Source organism: Onychomys torridus, chromosome 8, assembly GCF_903995425.1.
Source record: "Onychomys torridus chromosome 8, mOncTor1.1, whole genome shotgun sequence".
Classification (NCBI taxonomy): domain Eukaryota; kingdom Metazoa; phylum Chordata; class Mammalia; order Rodentia; family Cricetidae; genus Onychomys; species Onychomys torridus.
Genome location: NC_050450.1, coordinates 86,770,374 through 86,792,858, shown reverse-complemented (window position 1 = coordinate 86,792,858; position 22,485 = coordinate 86,770,374). Strand labels below are relative to the sequence as shown.

At 50.2% G+C, this 22,485-nt stretch overlaps 1 protein-coding gene across 3 annotated transcripts; it reads right to left on the bottom strand.

Annotated features, from left to right (window-relative positions):
• Positions 1-1,297: 1,297 nt before the first annotated feature.
• Gsdma (gasdermin A) lies at positions 1,298-12,000 on the bottom strand. Of its 3 annotated transcripts, XM_036197985.1 has the most exons (12): positions 11,917-12,000; positions 10,028-10,246; positions 9,663-9,843; positions 7,104-7,269; positions 6,134-6,230; positions 5,646-5,693; positions 5,275-5,301; positions 4,754-4,774; positions 4,050-4,204; positions 3,491-3,605; positions 2,045-2,118; positions 1,298-1,805 (listed from the first exon to the last, which is right to left on the bottom strand). In XM_036197985.1, the coding sequence occupies exons 2-12, from the start codon at positions 10,239-10,241 to the stop codon at positions 1,563-1,565; spliced, it is 1,341 nt and encodes a 446-aa protein (XP_036053878.1). In that variant the 5' UTR covers positions 10,242-10,246; positions 11,917-12,000; the 3' UTR covers positions 1,298-1,562. The 3 variants fall into 3 exon arrangements, with proteins under 3 accessions (XP_036053878.1, XP_036053879.1, XP_036053880.1); XM_036197986.1 differs by lacking the exons at positions 4,754-4,774; positions 5,275-5,301; positions 11,917-12,000 and having other exon boundaries at positions 1,368-1,805; positions 4,050-4,234; positions 10,028-10,241; XM_036197987.1 differs by lacking the exons at positions 4,754-4,774; positions 5,275-5,301; positions 7,104-7,269; positions 9,663-9,843; positions 11,917-12,000 and having other exon boundaries at positions 1,368-1,805; positions 4,050-4,234; positions 10,028-10,084.
• Between the last annotated feature and the right edge of the window lie 10,485 nt (positions 12,001-22,485).

Here is a 22,485-nt window from a genome sequence, read left to right as displayed (position 1 = left end):
CGACTTTGGAAGATGCCAAGAATCGGGGAGAAAGGCTAAACATGAAGTTTTTGGCAGCTGGTCATGAGTTCTTGTTGCATGGAGGAACTGACCTGGGCAAGGAGGTCGGTAAGAAGTGGGAGATTCTGACTCTGGGAGCTTGGAGTTATATTCTACTCATAAAATGCTTTAAAAGAGATTGGTGTGTATGTGGGGGTGTGTGTGTCGAAGGATGCTGGAGAGATGACTCAGAGGTTAAGAGCACTGGCTGCTCTTCTAGAGGACCTGGAAGAGCCCAGCATGCACATGATGGTTTACAGCTGTCTACACTCCAGTTCTCTCCAGGGATCCAAACTCCTCTTCTGGCCTCTAAGAGCACCAGGCATGCAAGTGGTACACATATATACATGCAGGCAAAACGCCCATACATGTAAGAGGGAGGCGGAGATGGAGACAGAGGTGGGCTGCTGAGATGGTTTTGCTCGCTGCCTCGTGACTGACACCAATCCCTGGATCCTGCATGATGGGAGGAGAGAACCAACTCCCAAAAGTTGTCCACTGACCCATGCAAGCATGGCATGGCACACATGCACCCCCACTTAATAAGTGCAAATGAATAAGATTGGTGACAGATGTACAAAGCCTGCTTAGGCAGAGGGTGATACGAACCTAGAAGTTTGGTGGGATTAAGACAGACAGGCCAAGCCTAACTGTACTATTTCCTCCCACACCCATCCTGAAGTTGAAAATAACAAACAAAACAACAGCAAAGAGAAAGTAAGTAAGTACCATTTAAAACAGTGCTTCTCAACCTTCCTCATGCTCCCACACTTCAATATAGTTCCTCATGTTGTGATGACCCTCAACCATAAAATTATTTTCGTTACCACTTCATAACTGTAATTTTGTTATTGTTGTGATCATAATGTAAATATCTGTGTTTTCTGGTGGTCTTAGGCGACCCCTGTGAAAGGTCGATCAACCCTTAAAGGGTCCCTTCTTCCCCTCTTCCTTTTGTTTTGTTTTGTTTTGTTTTGTTTTGTTTTCAAGACAGGGTTTCTCTGTGTGGTTTTGGTGCCTGTCCTGGAGCTTGCTCTGTAGACCAGGCTGGCCTTGAACTCACAGAGATCTGCCTGCCTCTGCCTCCCGAGTGCTGTGATTAAAGGCGTGTGCCACCAGCGCCCAGCAGATAATGTCTGTTTCTTTCCCTGACACAAATGAATGATTCCCTTTACAGAAAAACCAGAAGATAGCTTGTGTTAGTTTTGACATAATATTGAAGTGGGAAGGATTCAACTAGGAAATTGATGTTTGTTTTTCTTAATGAAATGGCTCAAATTCGCAAAGATTTTTGAATGATTCTGTATCTTCAGGATTTAAGCATCAGGAGATGGGCTTAGTGGGTGGCTGGGGTAGAGGACAGAAGGGGATAGACTGTGGGGCAGGTGGAATTTGGTGACCATGCATGATGAGCATGGCATTTCAGTTATCCTCAGCCTGGAGGCTCTGTAGTGACTTGGAGTGTTATAGATAGGGCACGGTAAGGTTGGGAAGGCATTAGGGAAGCGGGCAGAGAAGGTGCATTAGGAAGCCTTGCTCAGCAGCTGAAGGATGGAGAGACCAGCGTAGAGGGCACAGAGGCGTGGGAGTGTGTCCGGATCCCACATGTACTGGGGGCCGGATCTCTGGACTTCCAGGCCACTGAGCCCCACCAGGGCTTCTGTGAGGGTCAATTCTTCCTCCCCGAGGGAGGAGAGCAGGTCAGGCCGCAGCGGGAAAACACCCTCTTTATCTTGCAGGAAGTTCTGCTCCATGGTGCTTTCAACCTGCAAGGGACCAAAGTGGCCTGAAAAGGAGGTACCGGAATCTCTCTCTCTCTCTCTCTCTCTCTCTCTCTCTCTCTCTCTCTCTCTCTCCTCTAACAGAGGCAGGCTGGTTACCCTAAAAATCTAGGGAGTGGGGAAGGCAAGCGTTCCTAGGATAAGGCAGAGATCTCTAAGGCTATTCTCACTGGTTCTCGCTACTCCCTCCCCACCTCTCCCTGGCATCTGTTGCTCATTCTTACCAGCTTCAGTTGCACTGGCAGGATCTTTTTCTCCAGGGACTTTACTAGAAGTTTCTGTTGGGCTTCACTTAACACTGGATGGAAAAGCAGAGAAAGAAAAACGTGTTGCCGGTACAGAAGGGACTGCAAACACTCCAAATAGCGAAGTTACGGGACTCCTGCACATTCTAATCAATGAATCCGGTCCATCCATCTGTCCACCTGTCCGTCCGTCCATCCATCCGTCCATCCATCCATCCAGAGTTGAACCCCTGCTCTATCACACACACTTTTGCTGGCCATCAAATAAAAGTTTCGATCCTTGACTGAGTAATGTGGCATACACCTTTAATCTCAGTATTTCAGAGGCAGGGGTATGTGGATCTCTGGAGTTGGAGGCCAGATTGTTCTATGTAGTGAGTTCCAGGCCAGTCAGGGCTATATACTGTGAGACCTTGTCCAAAAAAACATAGCAAACCCAAATTCTAATCTTTCACTGCAGTTTTGGGGAGAAGACAAAGACATGCTTTTTGTTTGTTTTTGAGGCAGGATCTGTAACCTAAGGTGGCCTCAGACCCACAGTGATCCTCCTGCCTCAGCCTCCTGAGTGCTGGGATTATAAGCATGAACTACCACAGCAGTGACAATCCAGGGTGTAAAGAGAGTCATAGCTGATGGGTTCCCTTTGGGTTTGGCATTTGACAGAAAGTTTCTTTTTCCCCCCTCCACTTTATTTATTTATTTACTTATTTATTTATTTATTTATTTGTTTACTTATTTAGAACAGGGTCTTACTATGTAGCTCTGGCTGTACTGGAACTCACTATGTAGATCAGGCTGGCCTTGAACTCAGAAATCCACCTGCCTCTGCCTCCCAAGTACTGGGATTAAAGGTGTGCATCACCATATCTGGCTTTTCCCCCACACAGTGTGTGTGTGTGTGTGCGCGCGCACATTCAAGCACACTCATTTGCATGCCATGATGTGTATGTGGAGGACAGAGGACAATTTGTAGGGTGGTTCTCCACCATGCGGGTTCCAGGAATTGGATTCAGGTTGTCAGGCTTGGCAGCGAGAGCTTTTACTCACTGAGTCTTCTGAGTAGTTACTCTCTCCAAAATTAAAGCTGACAGGTGGGCAGCAATATGGAAGTGATGAACTTAGCTCTGTGCAGAAGGCTTAAATATGTGGCTAAATAAATAAAAGGACCAGCTGAAGCCCTAGCAATGACACCAATGGTGATGGTTTCTTTTTCTCCCTCTAGAACCAGAGTTTGAACTCAAGGGCCCTTAGCGTTGTGTATGCTAAGCAAGTGCTGTGATGCTGAACTACATACCCAACTGGAACCAGTTAAAGAAATGTATAGATAAACTACTGTAGCACAAATCACCTAGCATCCACTCATTCACTCACTGGGGAAGTCATTCACATGATTTATTCTTAGAGAAAACTGCCTAACTCACTCACCTGTTAGAGCCCCAAGGAAATAGAGGACAGCACCCATGACATCCTTTGACAGCAGGACATCTTTGGGGAGTGCTTCCAGGGTCACTTCGTGTTCCTTGTCTAGAGCTCCTTCAAGCTGTGAGGAAAACGGGGTGACTAATACCTCAGGCGAAGGTCTAACCTAGCACTCGACACACAATAGTTTCTGGACTCAGGCTGACTCTCTCCCACTTCCTATTTCTTTTTTGGGAAGCCCGGCCCTAGAACGTGCGGGTCTGGTAAGTTCCTTGGTCCCTGGGTTTTGAGCTCTGGAAGGTTCAAGCTGTTATCCAGCAGAGGGCGCCCATGCCTTCCGGGAACTCTGTACTGAGGCTCTTTTCCAGGGACTAATGGGCCAGCGGTGGCCTAGCAGCCTAGGTACAATTGGCCGCCCTGGGAAAGTATCTGCTATGGATTCCATAGCCTCTGTACCAGTCAGTCCCCCCTCCGCATCTGCAGTGGCCCGCCACCCATCACCCACGCCACCCACCACCCACTCGTCCTTTCTCCCACACTTCCTGTTTCCCCAATGGGACCTCACCGTCTGTTCAAGGTCTTGGAGCTCCTTTTTCTTTCCTAGGAGATTGCTGAGGGAGGTGAGCAGAGAGCTCTGCCCCACCGGGCTCAACTTCTCCACTTCTTGGGTCTCCCTCTGAACCTCTTCTTTTAGGGTCTTGAAATCTTCATGCATCTCCCCTGGGGGCACAGTCAATGCCGTAGACACCCCTTCACCAGGCCCCTCCCACCCAGGACATCCTCTCTGTAGGCCCTGTCATGCCCTCCTCAGGAACCCAGTACCCTGCTTCCGGCTTGAATATGACTTTCCTTCTTTTCCAAGGTGTGTGGTTATGAAGTCACGCTAAAGCCTCGGGTCATGAAGGATGGAGCAAGGAGGTGGACTAGACCCCATGCAGTCAGCTAACTGGACAGTAAACCACACCTCCATTCCCGCAACGCTGCCCCGCACCCCCAGCTTCATCCTGTATTAGTGCACAGATGACGCCTGTATTCAACCACTCCAGCTAGCCGTTTAGGGGAGTCCTATTTCCCCTTCTCTTGAGTTTGTGGAAACGATGCCTTTGACAACTTAGAGACTTGTAGAGGCCCGGCACCCTAACGCACATCCAGTCTGTGTTGGAAAGAGCAGCTTCCCAGGACTTGGGACTCAGCGTTTTTCCTTGGACCCCAATGCTTCTCCCCCTACCTGTGTGGCAAAGTCTTGAAAGCTTTCACAGAACTCCTTACCAACATCAGATGCCTGGATAACTGTGAAAATAAGAAGTAAACAGGCAGGTAAGAACACGATCCTTCAGAGTGGCCGCCATCCTTCGCCCTGAGTCTCTAGGGAGGATGAGCCAGCACCAGCCCTCTGAGCTCCCAGCTGCCTCCCGAGTCCTCTTGCCCCATTCCTGGGGAACAGAGCAGAAGAGCTAATACAGTGTGAAGACTCCCATCGACGGAATTGGTGTCACCCGGCAGCTGAGTGACTCAGCGCCTCCTGCCCTGGTTACTGGACAGCAGATTCGTGTGGAACAGGTTGCAGCTCCTGAGGCCCTTGACAACAAAGGGCTGAGGCAGCCGAGCTCCTGCGCATCTTATCCACAGATCTCCCCCTTCTGCGGCTTTTTCCTAACTTTCCATTGGAAGTTCTGCAGATCTGTTTGTTGAGACCTGTCCCAACTTCCCGGTGAGTCCCACGGAGGAGGGAGAAAATGAGAGTTTTGAACTTGAGTCAAGAGAGTTGTAAAAGGAAAGGAAACACTCACGGATGAACTTCTCCTCCCCTGGCTTTTCTGAAAACACAAACAGAGCACATCTGTCAGGACGAACTCTTGGCTGCCTTTCGCTAAAGTCATTGTCAAGATAGCCTCGCTGCATCGTTATGAAAACATGGAGACTCTGTCAGCACACCCATCCGCATAACTTTGGAACGCCTTGTCTCCAAATCTCTGGTTCTGATTGTGCCTCTGGCCTCTGTTTCTTTCTCCCTTTTCGGGCAGTATTTATATTCCACACCTCTGTCTGTCTGAGGACCCAGGAAACAAGAGCAGATAGGAGCTGGGGCTGTTGGAGGCTGGGAGATTTTAGCAGATAACATGGAACAAGAGCTGTGGAAGCTTGTAAGCAGGGCACCTACCTCCTGGAGGGAAGGTTTGCATGCTGTCATTGCAGATGTGTGGGATGTCTGTAACGGACAAGAGAAGGCACCCAGGAGGTCACAACCAGCTGCCACATCCCTCCTTCAGCCTCAAGCCCAAGGGTTCTGCTTAGGACTGATCCTGCCCCTCAAATGCCCCCCATCCAGTTCTCTACCCAACCCTTACCGCTGGAAGTTGTAAATTCTCCCCTACAATAGCATTTTCTCCCCTGAAATCCAGCCCTGGTGTCAGGATCTGTCTCCTCCTCGGGCTTCCTGAGGTCACAGGCTGCACTGGTCTGGTTTCTATATCACTCCCCACAGCTTCTCCGGTGCCCAGAGACCCCTGGAACTCAGATCCTTCTTTCTAGAGGAGCCTCTGCTCTGTCTCCAGCAATGGGCAATACAAGATGCTGCCTCCCCGCGGAGCTAGATCCCCAGCCGGGGAACGCGTTTCTTAAGGGGAGAGTATGCTGGTCTCTGCTCACCCCACTCATCTCTGCCGTTGACCATCAGCTGTCTCACTCGGAAGGCCAAGACACAGCCCTTGGGGATGGTTACAGCCTCCTTGTGGTTCACGGATCCCTAGGATTACACCAGGAGAGTCTGTGAGTCCTCCGAGACTTCATTTCGGAGACATGGAGAGTAGGGGCCGGAGGCAGAGCTGGGGCTGAGAGCCCTTGAGGGGACAAGCGGTTAGAAAGCCTCCAGTAGGCTGGTCTTTCCCGGTGGTCTGGACCTGAAGCCTCCCCACTCCTCTCTAGCCCCCCCCCCCCCATCTACCATGCCGCCTGATCCTGGATTCGACGTGCGAAGGGAACTGGGTCTGTGCATCACCCTCCCTCACCTCTCAGCTTTCTTCTGCCCTGCTTCCTCTTCCTTTACACCAACTGCCCCATTCATACCTCGTCCAGGAAGTCTTCCACGGCTAACTCCTCCCCTGGCTCCCAATCTATCCATCCCTCATGAATTCCCGCACTAAATGCATGTACAGATATAAGAGATGCATTTACTTCTACTGAATTTTCCAAGCCTACATCCTCTGGGCTTTAACTGTGTATCTCATCTATACATAAGGACTTTCTGAAAGCAAGCAACTACCCCCACCTCAGGGTCTCACCACGTAGCCCAGACTGACTTTGAACCTGTGACCCTCTGGCCTCTGCCTTCAGAGTACTTGGATTACTGGTGTGCACCACCAGAGCAGGCAGGGGAGGGTTGGGGGATTGAAGATAAACTCAGTAGCACTTGGCCTGTTCCATATTGTTGGTCCTATCGGAACAGGGACCTGCCCTGCTTAGTACCACTACACAGACGAGAGGGGTGTGTGGCCAACTTGGCTTTGGATGCTTTTTTTTTTAGGTCATCTATCCTGAGTAGGCTTCATTCAGCGTTAATGGAGCGTGTGTGTGTGTGTGTGTGTGTGTGTGTGTGTGTGTGTGTGTGTGTGAAGCAAACCTGTAGTCCCAGTGGGGCAAAGAACGGGAGCGAGAAGCAGCCTTCTGCCTTGCCAGCTCTTTCCAGAGTGACCTCCTGCACGGTCTCCACCACCTCCATCACCACATACAGGTTCTCCCCGCGATCCCACATCTCCTTCAGGAATGGGTGATCTGCTGCCAGTTTCCTGAGGCAGGAAAAGCGTAAGGACATCACCCAGCGTCTCCTCACCAGTGCTTTGTTTTATACTTATTTTATTTTTGAGACAAGGTCTCACTGTACAGCCCTGGCTGGCCTGGAGCTCTCTGTGTAGACCGAGCTGGCCTTGAACTCACAGAGATTTACCTGCCCTGCCTCCCAAGCACTGGGAGGAAAGGCTCGTGTCACCATGCCCCGCAGTGTCTACTTTTTAATCTGCCAACTCTAGCATCTAGACAGTAAGGTGCCAGGGAAGGAATGAGGGCCTCAGCTCAGACCTCAGTGCAAACTCAGACCTCTGGCTTCCTGGCAGGGCATCTGTTTTGAGTCCGAGTTGCATCATCTATAAAACAGAGATGACGCCAACTACCTCCCAAGGTGCAAGATAAACTGGGCAAACAGCCGGAGGCTCAGCACCTGGCTTGAGCTGAGGCCTCATGGTCACTTCCTCCTCTCCTCCACCGCTCAGGGGCAGGTTCTCCTCTTTGGCCTCTGTTCATGTGTCTGAGGCCCTCTCTGTCTCCTTTTCTATGTTTGTGTGTGTATGTGTGTGTGCACGCCTGCACATGTATGCATGCATGTGTGATGTATGTGTACATGGAGATATGTACTACAATATGGGGTCAGGTGACAGCCTCAGGTGTCTGTCTTTACCTTCCGCCTTGTTTAAGATAAGATCTTTTGTTGTCTGCATATCCCAGGCTAGCCTGGTCCTCCTTCCTCCAGTTCACACTCCCAGGGATTCTCCTGTCTCCGATCAGCCCTTATCTTGCTGTAAGAATACTGAGATCTCAGAGGCATGACAATATGTGTGTGGCTTTTCCATGGGCGCTGGGGATGAAACAGGTCTTCATCATTGTGGGACAGCAGTTTACCTGCTTCCGCCTCCATTTCCCAGATGTGGACCATCCCCTTTGTCTCTGCTCCGTTCCTAATCTCACCTCTTGTCATCCCCAGCGCCTCCTTTCCACTAGCTCCTTCCCCTTCCTTCCATCTGTAAACGTGTCTCTGTCCCTAAGAGACCCAGTTTCGCTCCCAGAACACTCCCTCAGATTGCCAACCTGTTTGTCTCCTTCACCTCACTGGTAAATACCTCAAAAGATGCACCATACTCACTGTCTTCATTACCCCAGCGTACTTTCTTCTAATTACTACTTTCTTCTGATTTGGCTTCTGCTTCTGCCCCTCAGCTGGAATCACAATGGACCTGCACTCTCCAAACTGGATGGCCCTCTCTAACTGTCCAATGTGACTCTGTCCTATCCTGGCTTCCAACTGCCTGCCACTTCTCCTCTCTCTCTGGTTTCTAAATCATGTACATTTTCTCTGACTCCCCATTTTCCAGTTGATTTGGAACCTTAATACTTTCTGGTAAGATTTTTGTTTGTTTTTTGGTGTGTGTGTGTGTGTGTGTGTGTGTGTGTGTGTGTGTACGCCAGAAGAAGGCATCAAATCCTCTAGAGCTGGAGTTACAGGTACTCATGAGCTGCCCAATGTGAGGACTGAGAACTGAACTCTGCAAACTGAACTCTTCTGCAAAAGCAGCAAGTGCTCTTGGCCACTAAGCCCTCTCTTTAGCTCCCTCCTACACCACAAGGTTCTTGGACATAGACATTCTAGGTACACCAGTACATAGTAGGATGTTTTACACTCAGCGAGAACTCTGCAGATGTTTACTAGGTGACTTAGCAAACATTCAAACCTTTCCTTCCGGCTCCTCCAGTACTCACCTGCTACTTTCAACCACTACTTAATTATTTAAAAGTCAGGTCCCCTGTTAAGCCAGATGCATGTCAGAGCCTTGTATGAACAACCTTTCTGCCACACCCCTCGTCTACTGGGGCAGCATTCCTGAGGTGCATGGATGGAGCCAGTATGAAGCTTGCTCAATGGGAGAGAGTTCTGAACAGTATCTGTAAGGAACCTTTTCCATTACATTTCTAATCTTAGGGTTGAAGGAACCTTAGAAACTATCTTCCATTCCCAACATTCTACAGCGAAACAGTACAAAACAAAAAACCCTGAGGTTCCCTGAGAAGTGACTTTTCCAAGGTCACACACACAGCAAGTGAATATGAACATCTGAATGTTCCAGTGCGAGAGGAGGCGGGGATGATACAGAAGGGGGCTAGAGGATGGGAAGAATGTCTAGGAAATGTCTTGGTTGCACCTGTAGTTGCAAAGGATCCCCCTTGCACCTGCTAGACCTCACCACTGAGCACGTGCCCACCCCCAGGAGAATTCTCTTTAAAGATTCTCCTGTGCAGACTACATGGAACCAAGACCAGGGTGAGGGTTTTATCCTGCTGCTTGTGGTCCAGAGCATCTTCTCTGCACTGCCCAACCCCATCCCATCACCCCATCAGCCCCACCCTCTCTCACCTCTCCTTGTGCAAGTTCTCCAGAGCCTTGGGAGCCACGCTGAGTGTCTGGACCTCCAGGGTGCTGCTTCGAGACAGGCCTGCGGTCCCCTTTACCTTCACCGTCTTTGGTACGTCCACGTCTCCCTCTACGCGGGCATCCAACATGTTCTTAAAGCTGAAGTTCCCACAATCTGTTGGATCTACAGGAGGGAAAAGACAGGTGCTGAGCTGAGATGCACCCCCACTGGCGCCTCAGCACCCAGTGAGAACTTTGGGCTTGGTGACACCTAACCATATCAGGCAAGAAGGCCTTCCTTGTGGTCCGGAGGGCTAGGCCTAGCCCCTCGGGAACCCTTAGAGCCCAGCTCTGCTCGAGAGGCTGACCTGACGGGGAGCTGCCAGGCTCCAGCACATCCAGGAGTGTGTAGTCGGTGCGGACATAGCGGGCCCCCCAGAATAGAGTGCTCTTCCTCTTCCTCAGCACCAGGCAGAAGGGATGGAAGCGTTTGAAGTCGATGAGGCTGTCTAGGGGTGTCAGGTCCCCTCGAGGGTTCAGCTGTCTAGCCAGGGCACGGGTGACATTCTCAAACATAGTCATTGTCTCTGTGGAGAAAGAGAGAGAGCCTGTCTAGATCGCTGCTGAGGACACCGAGGCCTGGGAAAGACTGTGTAAAGAGGGGTTACCAGGCTTCACTCCTAGAGTGGAGGGAGACCTTAGAGAGGCCTGGGTTTTTGAATATTGGATCTGGAAGGAACCCAAGGATTCCTATTTGGTAATGAAGAATCCTGGCTCCAGAATTCACACAGCTGGTATGAGATGACAGACCTTCCCTTTGTCAAGGGCTCTCTCTCTCTCTCTCTCTCTCTCTCTCTCTCTCTCTCTCTCTCTCCTCAAGAAAGGGTGACTCTGTGTAGTTTTGGTTCCTGTCCTGGATCTTGCTCTGTAGACCAGGCTGGCCTCGAACTCACAGAGATCCACCTGCCTCTGCCTCCTGAGTGCTGGAATTAAAGGCTTGCTCTACCACCGCCCAGCTGGCGTATCATCAGCAGAAGTGAGGCTTCCTCTCACACTAGGGGACAGCAGTCACCAGGACCTGGGACACTTGGGGAAGGAAGCAGCCACCACTTGGGCCACCACTTACTTGTACCCCCCCCCCAACATCCCTCACACCCACCTTCTAACAACATGGCTGTAACTGGACCAGTTCCCCAGGCTCTGTCCCACCCACCTCTTTGCTGTTGTTATTTCTGTTTACACCATCCATGTTCCAATAGAAGGGGTTCGTACTCATCCTGTAAGACTCAGTTCAGGTCACCTGTTACTCCTTGGGGCATGTCAGTGACTCTGCTTGTATTCCTGTATACAAGGCAGCTTGTAGACCCACTTCTGAAACACCTGCTCATTCATCTTGTTACCATCTGTTCACCTGCCTGTCTCGCCTACTGTGATTTCCCAGAGGGCAGGAAATGGGGCTTAGTCACCTTTGCAGCATCAGCACCAGGCACTGTGTCTGGCAGAAAGAAGGGAAGAGGGACCAGGACCCTGGGAGACATGCTGGGGCAAGGGCCAGGGACCTGAAGGTCACCATTTTAGGGCTCTGTCTTTGAGATCCAGGTAGATCACCTGGGCAGCCAGTAGACACCCGCAGATTATTCTGGTGAGTGGAAGCAGATACATCAGCTAGCCCTCCATGGGCCTCACCTTCCTTCCTTCTTTCTTTCCTTCCTTCCTTCCTCCTTCCCTCCCTCCCTCCCTCCTTCCCTTCCTCCTCCTTCTTCCTCTCTCTCTCTCTCTCTCTCTCTCTCTCTCTCTCTCTCTCTATATATATATATATATATATATATATATATATATATATATATCTTCCTGAGACAGAGTTTCCCCTGTGTAGTCCTGGCTCTCTTGGAACTCTCTGTAGACCAGGCTGACTCATAGACATCCACCTGCCTGCCTCTGCCTCCCAAGTGCTGGGATTAAAGGTGTGCGCCTCCATCGCCTGGCTGGGCCTCACCTGTGTGTGATACTTGATGGAGGTAGGGAAACAGGAGATGCATACACAGATGCGTGGGGCCATCCTGCCATCTCCAATGCTTTTCAGTCCTCATTCCCCAGAAGGGCTCGGATGACACAGGAGAGCCCCCAGGGACCAGAGGGACTAGAGGGAATTTTTATGGCCACAATAAAAGCTAGGAAATCCCACACCTTTTTGGTCCAACCTTTCCCCTAGACACCCAGAATGTCCCCTTGCCTCCTCTGCTGCCATTGTTCTTACCAGGGAAGGAGTGATGTTGAGTCCTGTCTGGCAGCTGGGTGTGGGGTGAAGGCCCAGAGCTTGCTCTGTCTGTCTGTTGACAGAATGACTGTCCCTTCCCAGGACAGGCCACTTTATGCCTCCACAGTGTGGAGGCGGGATGTAGGCTTCCACAGACCCTGCCTGCCTCAATGGCTCCACCCCTTTATGTTCCACTTCCAGGAGAACAGCATCAACCTGTTCCAAGTGTGCCCCACCTTAGGCCCTGGGCCCTGGCCTCTTAAGAGATGAGGGGGTGGGTAGGGAGCTGCCAGGCAGGTGCCAGTGTAGGTGTGGATAGCTGGGGTCGAGAGAGAAAGACTGGAAACTAAAAATTGGCTTGTGGACACTTTGGGGAGCAAGGGAGGCAGTGGGTGTTGGTTGTATGTGTATATGTGTACTCATGAATGTGCTTGTATGTGTGTGTGGGTGGTAAGGGTAGATCTCTTCTCTGGTGTCATCACGGTTCTTCAGGAAGCATCTGTGATTCATCTGAGGCCTGTGGACATGATAAATGATAATAATTCCTGTATGTTCAGGAACTACAGACAGCAGAGCAGCTGGGGACCCGCCCTTCATCCTTCTCTGCATCAGCCTGCTGCTCCCTGCCTTTCTCCATAGGTGTTGACTACATAGGCACAGCTTAGTACCAGTATACACAAATGTCTAGAGCAAGCTTGAATGGCCCTCAGTGGCTCAGCATGCCAGATCTCTGCTTCTCCAGGAATACTGATACATGCATATCCACACTCAGAGGTGGTGGATCACAGCAGTGCAGCAATGGGAAGCCCAGGACTCATGCTGTGGGCATTCGGCTGTCTCCCCGAGAGTCCCTCAGGGTCTGTCTTTATCTTTAATTGATGCTTGGAAATAATTTAAAAGAGGATTCTACATGCATGGCAGGTTTCTAGAATACAAATGACTCAATTTACAGCAAGGCTCTATGAAGAATCAGTTTGCTGGAGATTTCCTTCAGGGGCTGGTGGGGATGAGGAGATAATCTCAAACTCTGAAAAACTTCTTAAACACTTTATTATTCAGTGGGGCAGTGGTGGCACACTCCTTTAATCCCAGCACTTGGGAGGCAGAGGCAAGCTGATCTCTGTGAATTCGAGGCCAGTGTGGTCTATAGAGTGAATTCCAGGACAGCCAGGGCTGTTGTTACAAAGAGAAATCCTGTCTTGAAAACAAACAAACAAACAAAGGCCAGGCAGTGGTGGCACACGCCTGTAATCTCAGCACTTGGGAGGCAGAGGCAGGTGGATCTCTGTGAGTTCGAGGCCAGCCTGGTCTACAGAGCTAGTCCAGGACAGCTACAGGCCCAGTTGCGGGCTTCAGTGTGTGGGATGGTGGTCACTGGTCATCTAGTTTCTGTTGTGTCAGCACACAAGTACAGAAATGTGGTGTATGTGTTGTGCAAACCTGCCTCCCCGACCCCCCAGATGTCTGCCTCTGTCTCTTTGGATCACTACACTGGTAAGGCGTCTGAACTATCGTATATAGTGGGTAGGTGGTGGGGGAGTGGCATACAGACTCTTGTCCCTTAATCAGCTCTGGGAAGGAGGCCCAACTGACCATGACCTGGGCCAGGCATTTGGGAGGTTTTTCCTAGAGCCTCCTCCAGTGGCTGATGGCCAAGGTTTCTTGTCTCGTTTATCTTTGAAAGGTCTACAAAGCCACAGTTGATTAAAGTCTCACAAAGTCTCACACGTGTCTGTTCTCTGGAGGACCCGAAGCCCCTGTACCCTTCTCATCTTCTTTCATTTCTCTCTCCAGACTGACATCACTCTCCTTGTCCCACCTCCACCGGTTCCTGTCCTGTTGCACCATTTCCCCAGACTGACTAATGGCGTTTTAAGCACTGGGCTTAGAGGGCTCAAGGAAGGAAGAAGGAGATGAAGATGTGTTCAGGTGTGTCCCTGGGCTGCTGCCCTGGCCTCTCTACATCCCTGATCTCCTCCTCAGAGTTTGTTTATTAATTTATTATCAGAGACGTGTGTGTGTGTGTGTGTGTGTGTGTGTGTGTGTGTGTGTGTGTGTTGTGGATAGTCATAGATGTCATGATGCATGTGTGAAGGTCAGAGGGCAACTTGTGGAGCCCAAGTAGTTCCTTCTACTTTTTTGTTTGTTTGTTTTTTGAGACAGGGTTTCTCTGTGTAGTTTTGGTGCCTGTCCTAGATCTCACTCTGTAGGCCAGGCTGGCTTGGAACTCACAGAGATCTGCCTGGCTCTGCCTCCTGAGTGCTGGGATTAAAGGCGTGTGCCACCGCTGCCTGGCTCCTTCTACCTTTTTGTAGGGTCCAGAAAGCAATCTCAGGTCATTCAGTTTGCTTAGCAAATTCAGCTTGCTTAGCAAAAGCCCTTCCCTTCAGAATCTTTCTTCAGCCCCAAGAGTGCTGGCTCATTATGTTCAAGGGAACATAGGTAAGAATTTGAATTGCATTTGAATGAATTTGACTAATCTGTTAGAATTCTTTGTGTGTGTGTGTGTGTGTGTTTAGATTCTGTCTGTGTAGCCCAGGGTGGCCTTGAACACACAATCCTCTTGTCTCAGCCTCTTGAGTATTGGGGTTACACTTGCTCTGTAAGAACTTTTACATTCTTACTTTATTTATATGTAAGAGTGTTTACCTAAATACATGTAAGTGTGGCCAGAAGTCAGCATCAGAGCCCCTGAGTCTGCAGTTATAGGTGGTTGGGAGCCACCATGTGGGTGCTGGGAACTGAACTCAGTCCTCCTCAAGAGCAGTCAACGCTCTTAAGAGTGGACCCATCTCTCTAGCTCCTTTATTTTTGTCTTTAATTTATTATATACATAGATGCTTTGCCCACACGTATGTCTGTGTACCACATGTGTGTCTGGTGTCCACGGAGGCCTGAAGAGGTTGTAAGGTCCCCTGTAGCTGGAGTTGCCGATAATTTGTGAGCCACCGTGAGGACGCTGGGAATGAAAACCGAGTCTTCTGAAAGAGGAGTCGATCCTCTTAACCACCGACCATCTCTCCAGCCCCTTCATTTTGTGTTTAATTTTGTAGATGTGTGTGGGAGTGTGTATGTGAATGCCGTGGAGGCCAGCCTTGTGGGATCCCTCGGGGGCTGGCGTTACCAGAGGTGGTTAGCTGCCTAGCCTGAGTTTTGAGAATCAGACTCAGGTCCTTGACAAGAGTGGCACTCACTCTTAACCACTGAGCCATCTCTCCAGCTCCTGTAAGAATCCTTGAGGCCAAGGACCCAGGGGAGGATAAAACACAAACAAATCCAAAAAGGGCTTGACACCGCCCCCCCCCAACTGAAAACTGCCTAAATTGGTAGTAGGCATTGATCTTTATCTCCCTCTGGTGGTCAATCCATGTGAGTGCTAGCAGATGCTCATCCCTGATCCTCCGACTGGCATGTACATACATATATATGTATGCGTGCATGTATATATCTATATGTATGTGTGTATATGTGTATGTATGTATGTAGGTATGTGTTGCTAGAAAATAGGAAAAGGAGGAAGTCCCCTAGCTGCATGCTCTTTGGGAGACTTGTCTCTTTCTGTCGCAGATTCTCTGTAGACAGGCACAGACACAGGACAGGGCTTTATTTCCTTACTTGCTTTTCTTCTCATTGCTGCTGACTTTGCCCTGTGGAGGGGGCCAAGGAGTAAAGAGTGAAATCTGACTGCGAGAGTCCCAAATTTTGGGAGTCATAGATCCTGGCAAGAATGGGAAAATCTGGCATCTGGAAGTCAGGGGACGGAGGAGGTGCAGGGGGTGGAGCATGCAGTCAGGTGTCGGGTGGCTGGAGCAGCCGAGGATGGAGACTCCTCACACAGACACATCCCCAGACCTTCCCAAGGAAAAGGAGGTAGAGGATGGAGATGAAGACATGATGGAAAGACTGGGCAGGAGGAGGCTGCCCCTGGGCTGCTGTGTTTATATCTCACACTGGGGGGTGGAGAGTTTTGGGGTGCAGACTCTCCTCCCCTCTCCCTCATCTCCTCTTCTCCCTTCTCTCCTCCCCCCTCAATATATATAGTGCAGGCTGGCCTCTAACTCCAGATTCCCCTGCCTCAGCCGCCTGAGTGCTGGGATTATAGTTGTGCATCACCACACTGACCGGTTGTTTCATCTCTTCCTCTCCTCCTTTTTCCCCCCTCTCCTTCCCCATCTGTCATGTTGATATAAGCTCAGAGTCTACTGCTAGCATCCACACCAACTCTGAGAAACTCCTTTCGTCAGCTGACCCCCCCACACACACCGCCCCCCCCCCCCCCCCCCCCCCGTCCCTGTCCCCCCCCCCCACCTCTATTCTTCCCGAGTCCCTGAAGATGTGGCAGTGAAGGTGTCAGGGCATCTTGCTCACCACGTGGCTGGTGGAAGAGACGATATCCTCCTCAGCTGAGATTGCTAGACCTGCCTGGAACATAGCTTCCTCATTCTTTTTTTCTTTTTTCTTTTTTTTTTTTTCAGACAGGGTTTCCCTGTGTAGCTTTGCGCCTTTCCTGGAACTCACTCTGTAGACCAGGCTAGCCTTGAACTCACAGAGGAAAACTTGGAACCAAAGCTCCCCCAGACTTATCCCAGGGCTCCACTCGGCTTTCCACAGCAGGACCCGACATCTGCAGAGTGGGCTTTGTTTTGCCGGTGCCCAAGACATGGAGGAAATATTAGGGACCAGAGAGCTGTGACAAGACTCTTGACTTTGTGTCTAGAGAAGCTTGTCTGCTTGTGTGTTTTGTTTTGTTATGTTAGACAGTGTCTCATGTAGCCTACTCTGACCTCAAACTGTCCATGTAGCTGAGGCTGGCCTTGAACTACTGATCCTCCTGCCTCAACCTCATGAGTTCTGGGATTACAGACATTTGCCATCATGACCAGCTGTTTGCTTATATGTAAAGGCCAGAAAAATCCCGTCAGGGCTTAGTTCCCAGCGCTTCATCCAGATGCCCTCGAGTATTGGATATGAAGCTGGAAGGACCCTGGAAGAAATTCTGGTCCAGGCTAGCCTCCATCTGCATAGTATAGAAAACAAAACAAAGCAAACAATGACAAAAATACAACATGCTTTGCACCTGGAGAGCCATCAATTTCAGAGGTGACCTGCAGCACACATTTTAAAAATTCACCTCTATCTTCATTCTCGACGACCCTCGAGCCTGTGAGTGCTAGGGTTGAGCAGAAATGGACAAGGAATTAGACTCCAAAGACCTAAGCTCTGCACGGAATACTGTTAGGGGTATCCGGGGTGGCCCTGAAGTCCCCCATGTTCTCTGGTGTCAGAGGACTCACCCCTGACAGCTGGAACTCACTTTTGTCCTTGTTGTAATCTCAGGTTTATTCTGTAACCCGAGTGCCATGCTAGCCCCGTCCATCTGTCTGTCCACCCATCTGTCAGGTCTCTGTCTCCAGGGGTGTCACCGGCAGCTGCAACAGCTCCCAGTCCTGCAGAAGTAAAGGAAAGGGGAGGTTGTGCTCTCCCTTCAGGACTGTCAGATGGTTCTGGAGCTGGGGTTAAGGGGTGTGTGTGTGTGTGTGTTTAGTGGGACTGGGAGGCAATGACTCCCCACCCCAGGGGAGGATGAGAAATTCCTGGAAGGGAATGTTCCTCTCTCTGTGCTGGAAGACAAATGTGGTGGAGGGGAGGTGGATGGGTTTGTACATTTGTCTTTTTCTTGGAGGAGTGGACAGCAAAGGTATACTCTGCTTCATCTTCCCTGTGGCGTGGTAGCAGGGGTGGCTTCATGGGCAAGCAACCTGTGCAGGGACCCCACCACTGTGCTTGGTTTAATGCTGGAATAAGGGAATATTGAGTAATAAGAAAAAAAACCCACATTTATTTACTTATATATTTATTTAATAAATCTTTTTGCTTTCCACTTTTTTTTTTTTTTTTTTTTTTGAGACAGGGTCTCTCAACATAGTCTTGGTTGTCCTGGAACTCATTCTGTAGACCAGGCTGGCCTCAAACTCACAGAGATCCACTTACCTGCCTCTGTCTCCCTAGTGCTGGGATTAAAGGTGTGCACCACCATATCTGACTCTAAAACATTTTTAAAAAGATTTATTTATATTTATGAGTATTTTGTCTGTATACATTATGTATATATACACTTATGTACACACACACACACACACACACAAGTGTGTGCTTGGTGCCCATGGAGGCCAGAAAAAAAGCATTGAATCCCTTGGAACTAGAGTTACGGATGGTTGGCAGCCACCATGTAGTGCTGGGAACTGAATCCTGGTCCTCTACAAGAACAAGTGCTCTTAACCAATAAGCCATTTTTCTAACCCCTTGAATAATAATTCTTGGTTTTTAAAGTATTGTGTCTTGTGTGTGTGTGTGTTAGTGTATCCAGGTGCATGGATGTTCACATGTGTCTCTTTGCATGTACTTGTGTGGAGACTTGAGGTTGATATTGGGCGTCTTTGTTGGTTGGTCTCTGTCTTATCCATCGAGGCAAGTATCTCAGTCGAACTCAGAACTCATCAATAGTAGTCTAGCTAATCAGCTTGCTCTAGTGAGACCCTGTCTCTACTATCTAATGCTGTAATTACAGGTAAGCCACCATACCACCCAACATTTATGTGCATCCTGGGGTTCTAAACTCTAGTCCCCATGCTTTCTTCTTGCAGCATCTAAACAAATGGTTTAATTACAGAGCCATCTCTAACCACCCCTTTTAATATTCCTTTTTATTTCACGTGTATGATGTGCACCATGTGCATGCAGTGCTCATGGAGGCCAGAAGAGGGCATCAGATTCCCCTCCCCAAACTGGAGTTACACACTGTTGGAAGCTGACTTGTGAGTGCTGAGGCCACCATGTGGGTGCTGAGAATCAAACCCACATCCTCTTCAAGAGCAGCAAGTGCTTTTAATCCCTGAGCTATCTAGTCCCACCTGTGAGTTTTTGTTTTGGTAATAGGGTATTTTTCCTTACTTGTATCACAATTTAGTACTTGTTAACAGTGTATTTTGGTCATACACTTCCAACCCTCCCTTCCTGCTCCCCCAGCATCCCCAGCATGTCCCCTTCCCCACTTCCAGTCCTTTGTCTCTCCCCCACTGAGTCCACTTAGGACCACCCATTGGGATGTTTGCTGATCCTGTGGGCTTGATCTTGTTCAGGTCCTATTTCAGTAATCATAGCAGGGTAAGTTCATGGGCGCAATGACATGTCACGTCCAGAGACATTTCAGAGCACTCGTCTCTACGCTCTGGCTTTTCCGTTCTTTTCACCTCTTCTTCCATGATGTTTCTGGAGCCTTGGGGTGGGGGTTGATATAGATACCCCATTTAGGGCCGGACACTCAGGAGTCACTCAGTCTGAGCACTTTTACCAAGTATGAGTCTCTGCATTAACTTCCTTGAATTCCTCTGGTCCCCTGCCTTGGCCTCCCAAGTACTAGAATTGCAAGTGCACCAGGAAGACCAATCTAACTCTTTTAAAAACATGTTTGTTTGTTTTGAGACAAGAGTGTTGTTATATAACCCAGACTGGCTTCAAATTCTTGGCAGTTTTCCCACCTCAGAATTCTCCCAGTGCGAGGATTAGAAATGTATTGCTACCATACCCGGTTTTGTTTTTTTATTTTTATATTTCATTTATTTATTTATGGTTTTTGAGACAGGGTTTCTCTGTGTAGTTTTGGTGCCTGTCCTGGATCTCGCTCTGTAGACCAGGCTGGCCTCGAACTCAAGAGATCCGCCTGGCTCTGCCGCCCGAGTGCTCGGACTAAAGGCGTGCGCCACCACCGCCCAGCTATTTCATTTGTTTTTATTTCACATGTATGAGTGCGCACCACGTGCATGCAGTGCTCATGGAGGCCAGAAGAGGGCGTCAGATTCCGCTGGGACTGGAGTTACAGACAGTTGTGAGCAGCTGAGTGGGTACTGGGAATTAAACCCTGGGTCCTCTGCTGAGCCATCTCTCCAGCCTAATTATTTTTATTTTTGAACAAGTAACTCTGCATTTCTTTTTGCACTAAGAACTACACATTACACTGTAGGTTCTGTTCGGTGCTATTGTATCCTGTAGGCCCAGTACATAGAAGATTGCTCTCCCCTCATTTCTGACCCTGACCACGCAGAGCCCAGCAGGTGGAGGATGTTCCTAGACAGCTAGGAGTGGAGTTTGCTAGAAGTCTCCAGCAGCTGATTAAGGACTGTTACCATGCCGCTCTCCCGGGCCATCACCAGGCAGATAAGATACTTCTGCAGTTCCAGGAACAGGAAGCTTCCGCAGGGAGGCGAGTGGGCATTCCTTCGGGCGCGAGCTCCGGGCTCTCACTGAGGCTAAAGATAGTCTCCCAGTTAAGGCCTCATTTAAGCCCTTCTCCCGCCCCAGCAGCCCGTAGCCCTACCCTCGGGTGAACAGCCCGCCCCCAGTCGCCTTAAGTACCCTCTTTGCTACCTCCCGCGCCCCCCCCCCCCCCCCCCAGTCCCGGAGTCACCGTCCAGCTCCGCGTGCGTCACCACACCAGTGACGGTCCCCAAAGCTTCCGTTCTCGGCTGCCCGGGGCAACCCAAAAGACGCTTCGGCACCACTTCCCACCTTCCTTCAGTCCCACCCCGGCCCCACCCGACCCCTTCCTCGGCCCCGCCTCCCGCTTCTTTAGGTCGTGGTCCAGTCCCGCCCCCTAATTACTCCGCCCTGCAACAACGCAGTCCCGCCCACTCCTCTCAAGCTCCGCCCACCCACTCGGCCCTGGGCCTCTCCGTAGCTCTCACGTTGTCCTCCGCCTGTGCAGCCCAGCGCTGGAGCCGGCTTAGCACTTTTTCTCTTTGTCAGAAGTCCGCTAGCGGGATCAAACCCTTCAGCATCAAGGTTCACCCTCCACCTGGGTTTCTAGCACCCGGAACCCTGTGTGTTCACGCCCAGATTGAGCTTTGGGTACCGGGCAGTAGCAACTGGCTTCTATAGGACTTCTTCGCCTTTTTGGTTCTCAACTCCCAGGAACAGAAGCCTGGGCTTTCTGGGGCTTGTTGTCTCGCTTCCTACCTAGTACATCTAGGTAGAAGAGGCTAGTTTTGACATACTATGCCCCTCGGAAAAGTTTACCATTCTCTTCTCTGCTGAGCCGTAAGTATGTAACATCAGCAAGGCTACCCATCTGCTTCACAGGGCCCTTGGCATCCTAGAACCCGCGCTTATCCTCCCTGATTCCTGGCAGAGTTGAGGGTAGGGCTAATGCCAGGCCACCTTCTCTCTTGCCTTCCTCACACTTCCAGTCCCATCCTTATTAGTTCACAGACTCTGATTCCTACTGTTGACCTCCAATGTCAGGGACCAAGGCAGAAAGAGAGATGGGGTGGACGTGTAGCCCAGTGGGATCACCCCACAGATAGGAGAGGTGGGGGGGGTACTCCACATTCTTCTGCTCCTCAGTGCCATACCACACATGTTCAGTAAAATGAACAACAAGAAAGAGATCAAGGATGTTCATAAAAGGTTTTTTTCCTTTTTAATTGGATTGCTCAATGATGTTCTGGGGTCTCTGCTGTACCCCCAAATTGTTGTCATGCATCCCCAGTTCAGTCTCTAAAGGGGACCATCTTTCCACCAAGGGAAACCGGCTCAGGAAAGCTGTCAGTGTATAAAGGAGATAGCAGAGGGACAGGGAAATTCTGGGAAAGGAAGTAGGGGACCATGGCGCAGGGGGTCCTTGATAGAGGACACAAGGAGAAGAGTACGGGATAGAGAGAGAGGTTAGAAGTGAGGTGGAGGAGAGGAGGCAGATGGAGCAGAGAGGAAGAGCCCAGGGGCCCTTCTCAATATGGCTGAACCCTTGCTTTTTCTTTGTATTCCCAGATTGCTCCCACCCTTCCCTCACCCTTCTCCACACCCTCTCTCCCACTCCCAAGGTTGCTTCCCACATCTCCAAATCTTCTCATATCACCCTTTCTTTTGTACACTCTCTCTTCTCTTCCCAAAGCCCTCATTCTGGATGGGTGTATGTGGGTGTGTGTTTCCGCGGTGTATAAACACGTTCATGTGAGCATCTTTGTGGGTGCCACTGAAGGCTAGAGGTTGATGCCCCTGAATGTCTTCCTCAATTGCTCTTCCCCTTATTTTGGGCCAGTGGCCCACTGAACCTGGAGCTTACTGACTTGGCTAGGCAGGCAGGCCAATGAGCTCCAGGGGTCTGTTTGTCTCTCTCCCAACCCCAGTACCAGGATTACAGACACCCACCCTGTGCCCAGCCTTTAAGTGGGTACTAGAGATCTGATCTCAAGTCCTCAGGCTTGCAGGACAGACACTTCACTGACTGAACCGTCTCCCTAGCCCCCTCAAAGCTGTCACTCATCTGAGGTCATTTCCTACAGCTGTATGGTGAGGCCTCTGGGGTCACCTGTAACCAGGTGCAGGCTGCTCCCCTAAGTTCCTAAGCTACTGGTTTCTCCCTCTGAGTCTCCGCAGACTGAGATGTTGTTTTTTTCTGCCACCCCCACCCCACCCGATGGGTTCAGGAACTTGGGATTCTCTGAGTCTAGCACAACCCAGGTATAGAAGGAGGTACCCCCAAATCCAGGCTCCAAAGATAGTGTTCTGGAGAAG

Bases quoted from the DNA above. Each gene is read 5' to 3' on its own strand.
- Gsdma (XM_036197985.1), bottom strand. From the start codon at position 10,241: ATGACTATGTTTGAGAATGTCACCCGTGCCCTGGCTAGACAGCTGAAC. The intron at 4,205-4,753 runs GTAAGGAGTTCT...CTGTGCCCCCAG, and splicing joins TATCCAGGCATCTGATGTTG to GGGAGATGCATGAAGATTTC. The intron at 2,119-3,490 runs GTGAGTGAGTTA...TTTTCCATCCAG, and splicing joins TTTCCTTGGGGCTCTAACAG to TGTTAAGTGAAGCCCAACAG.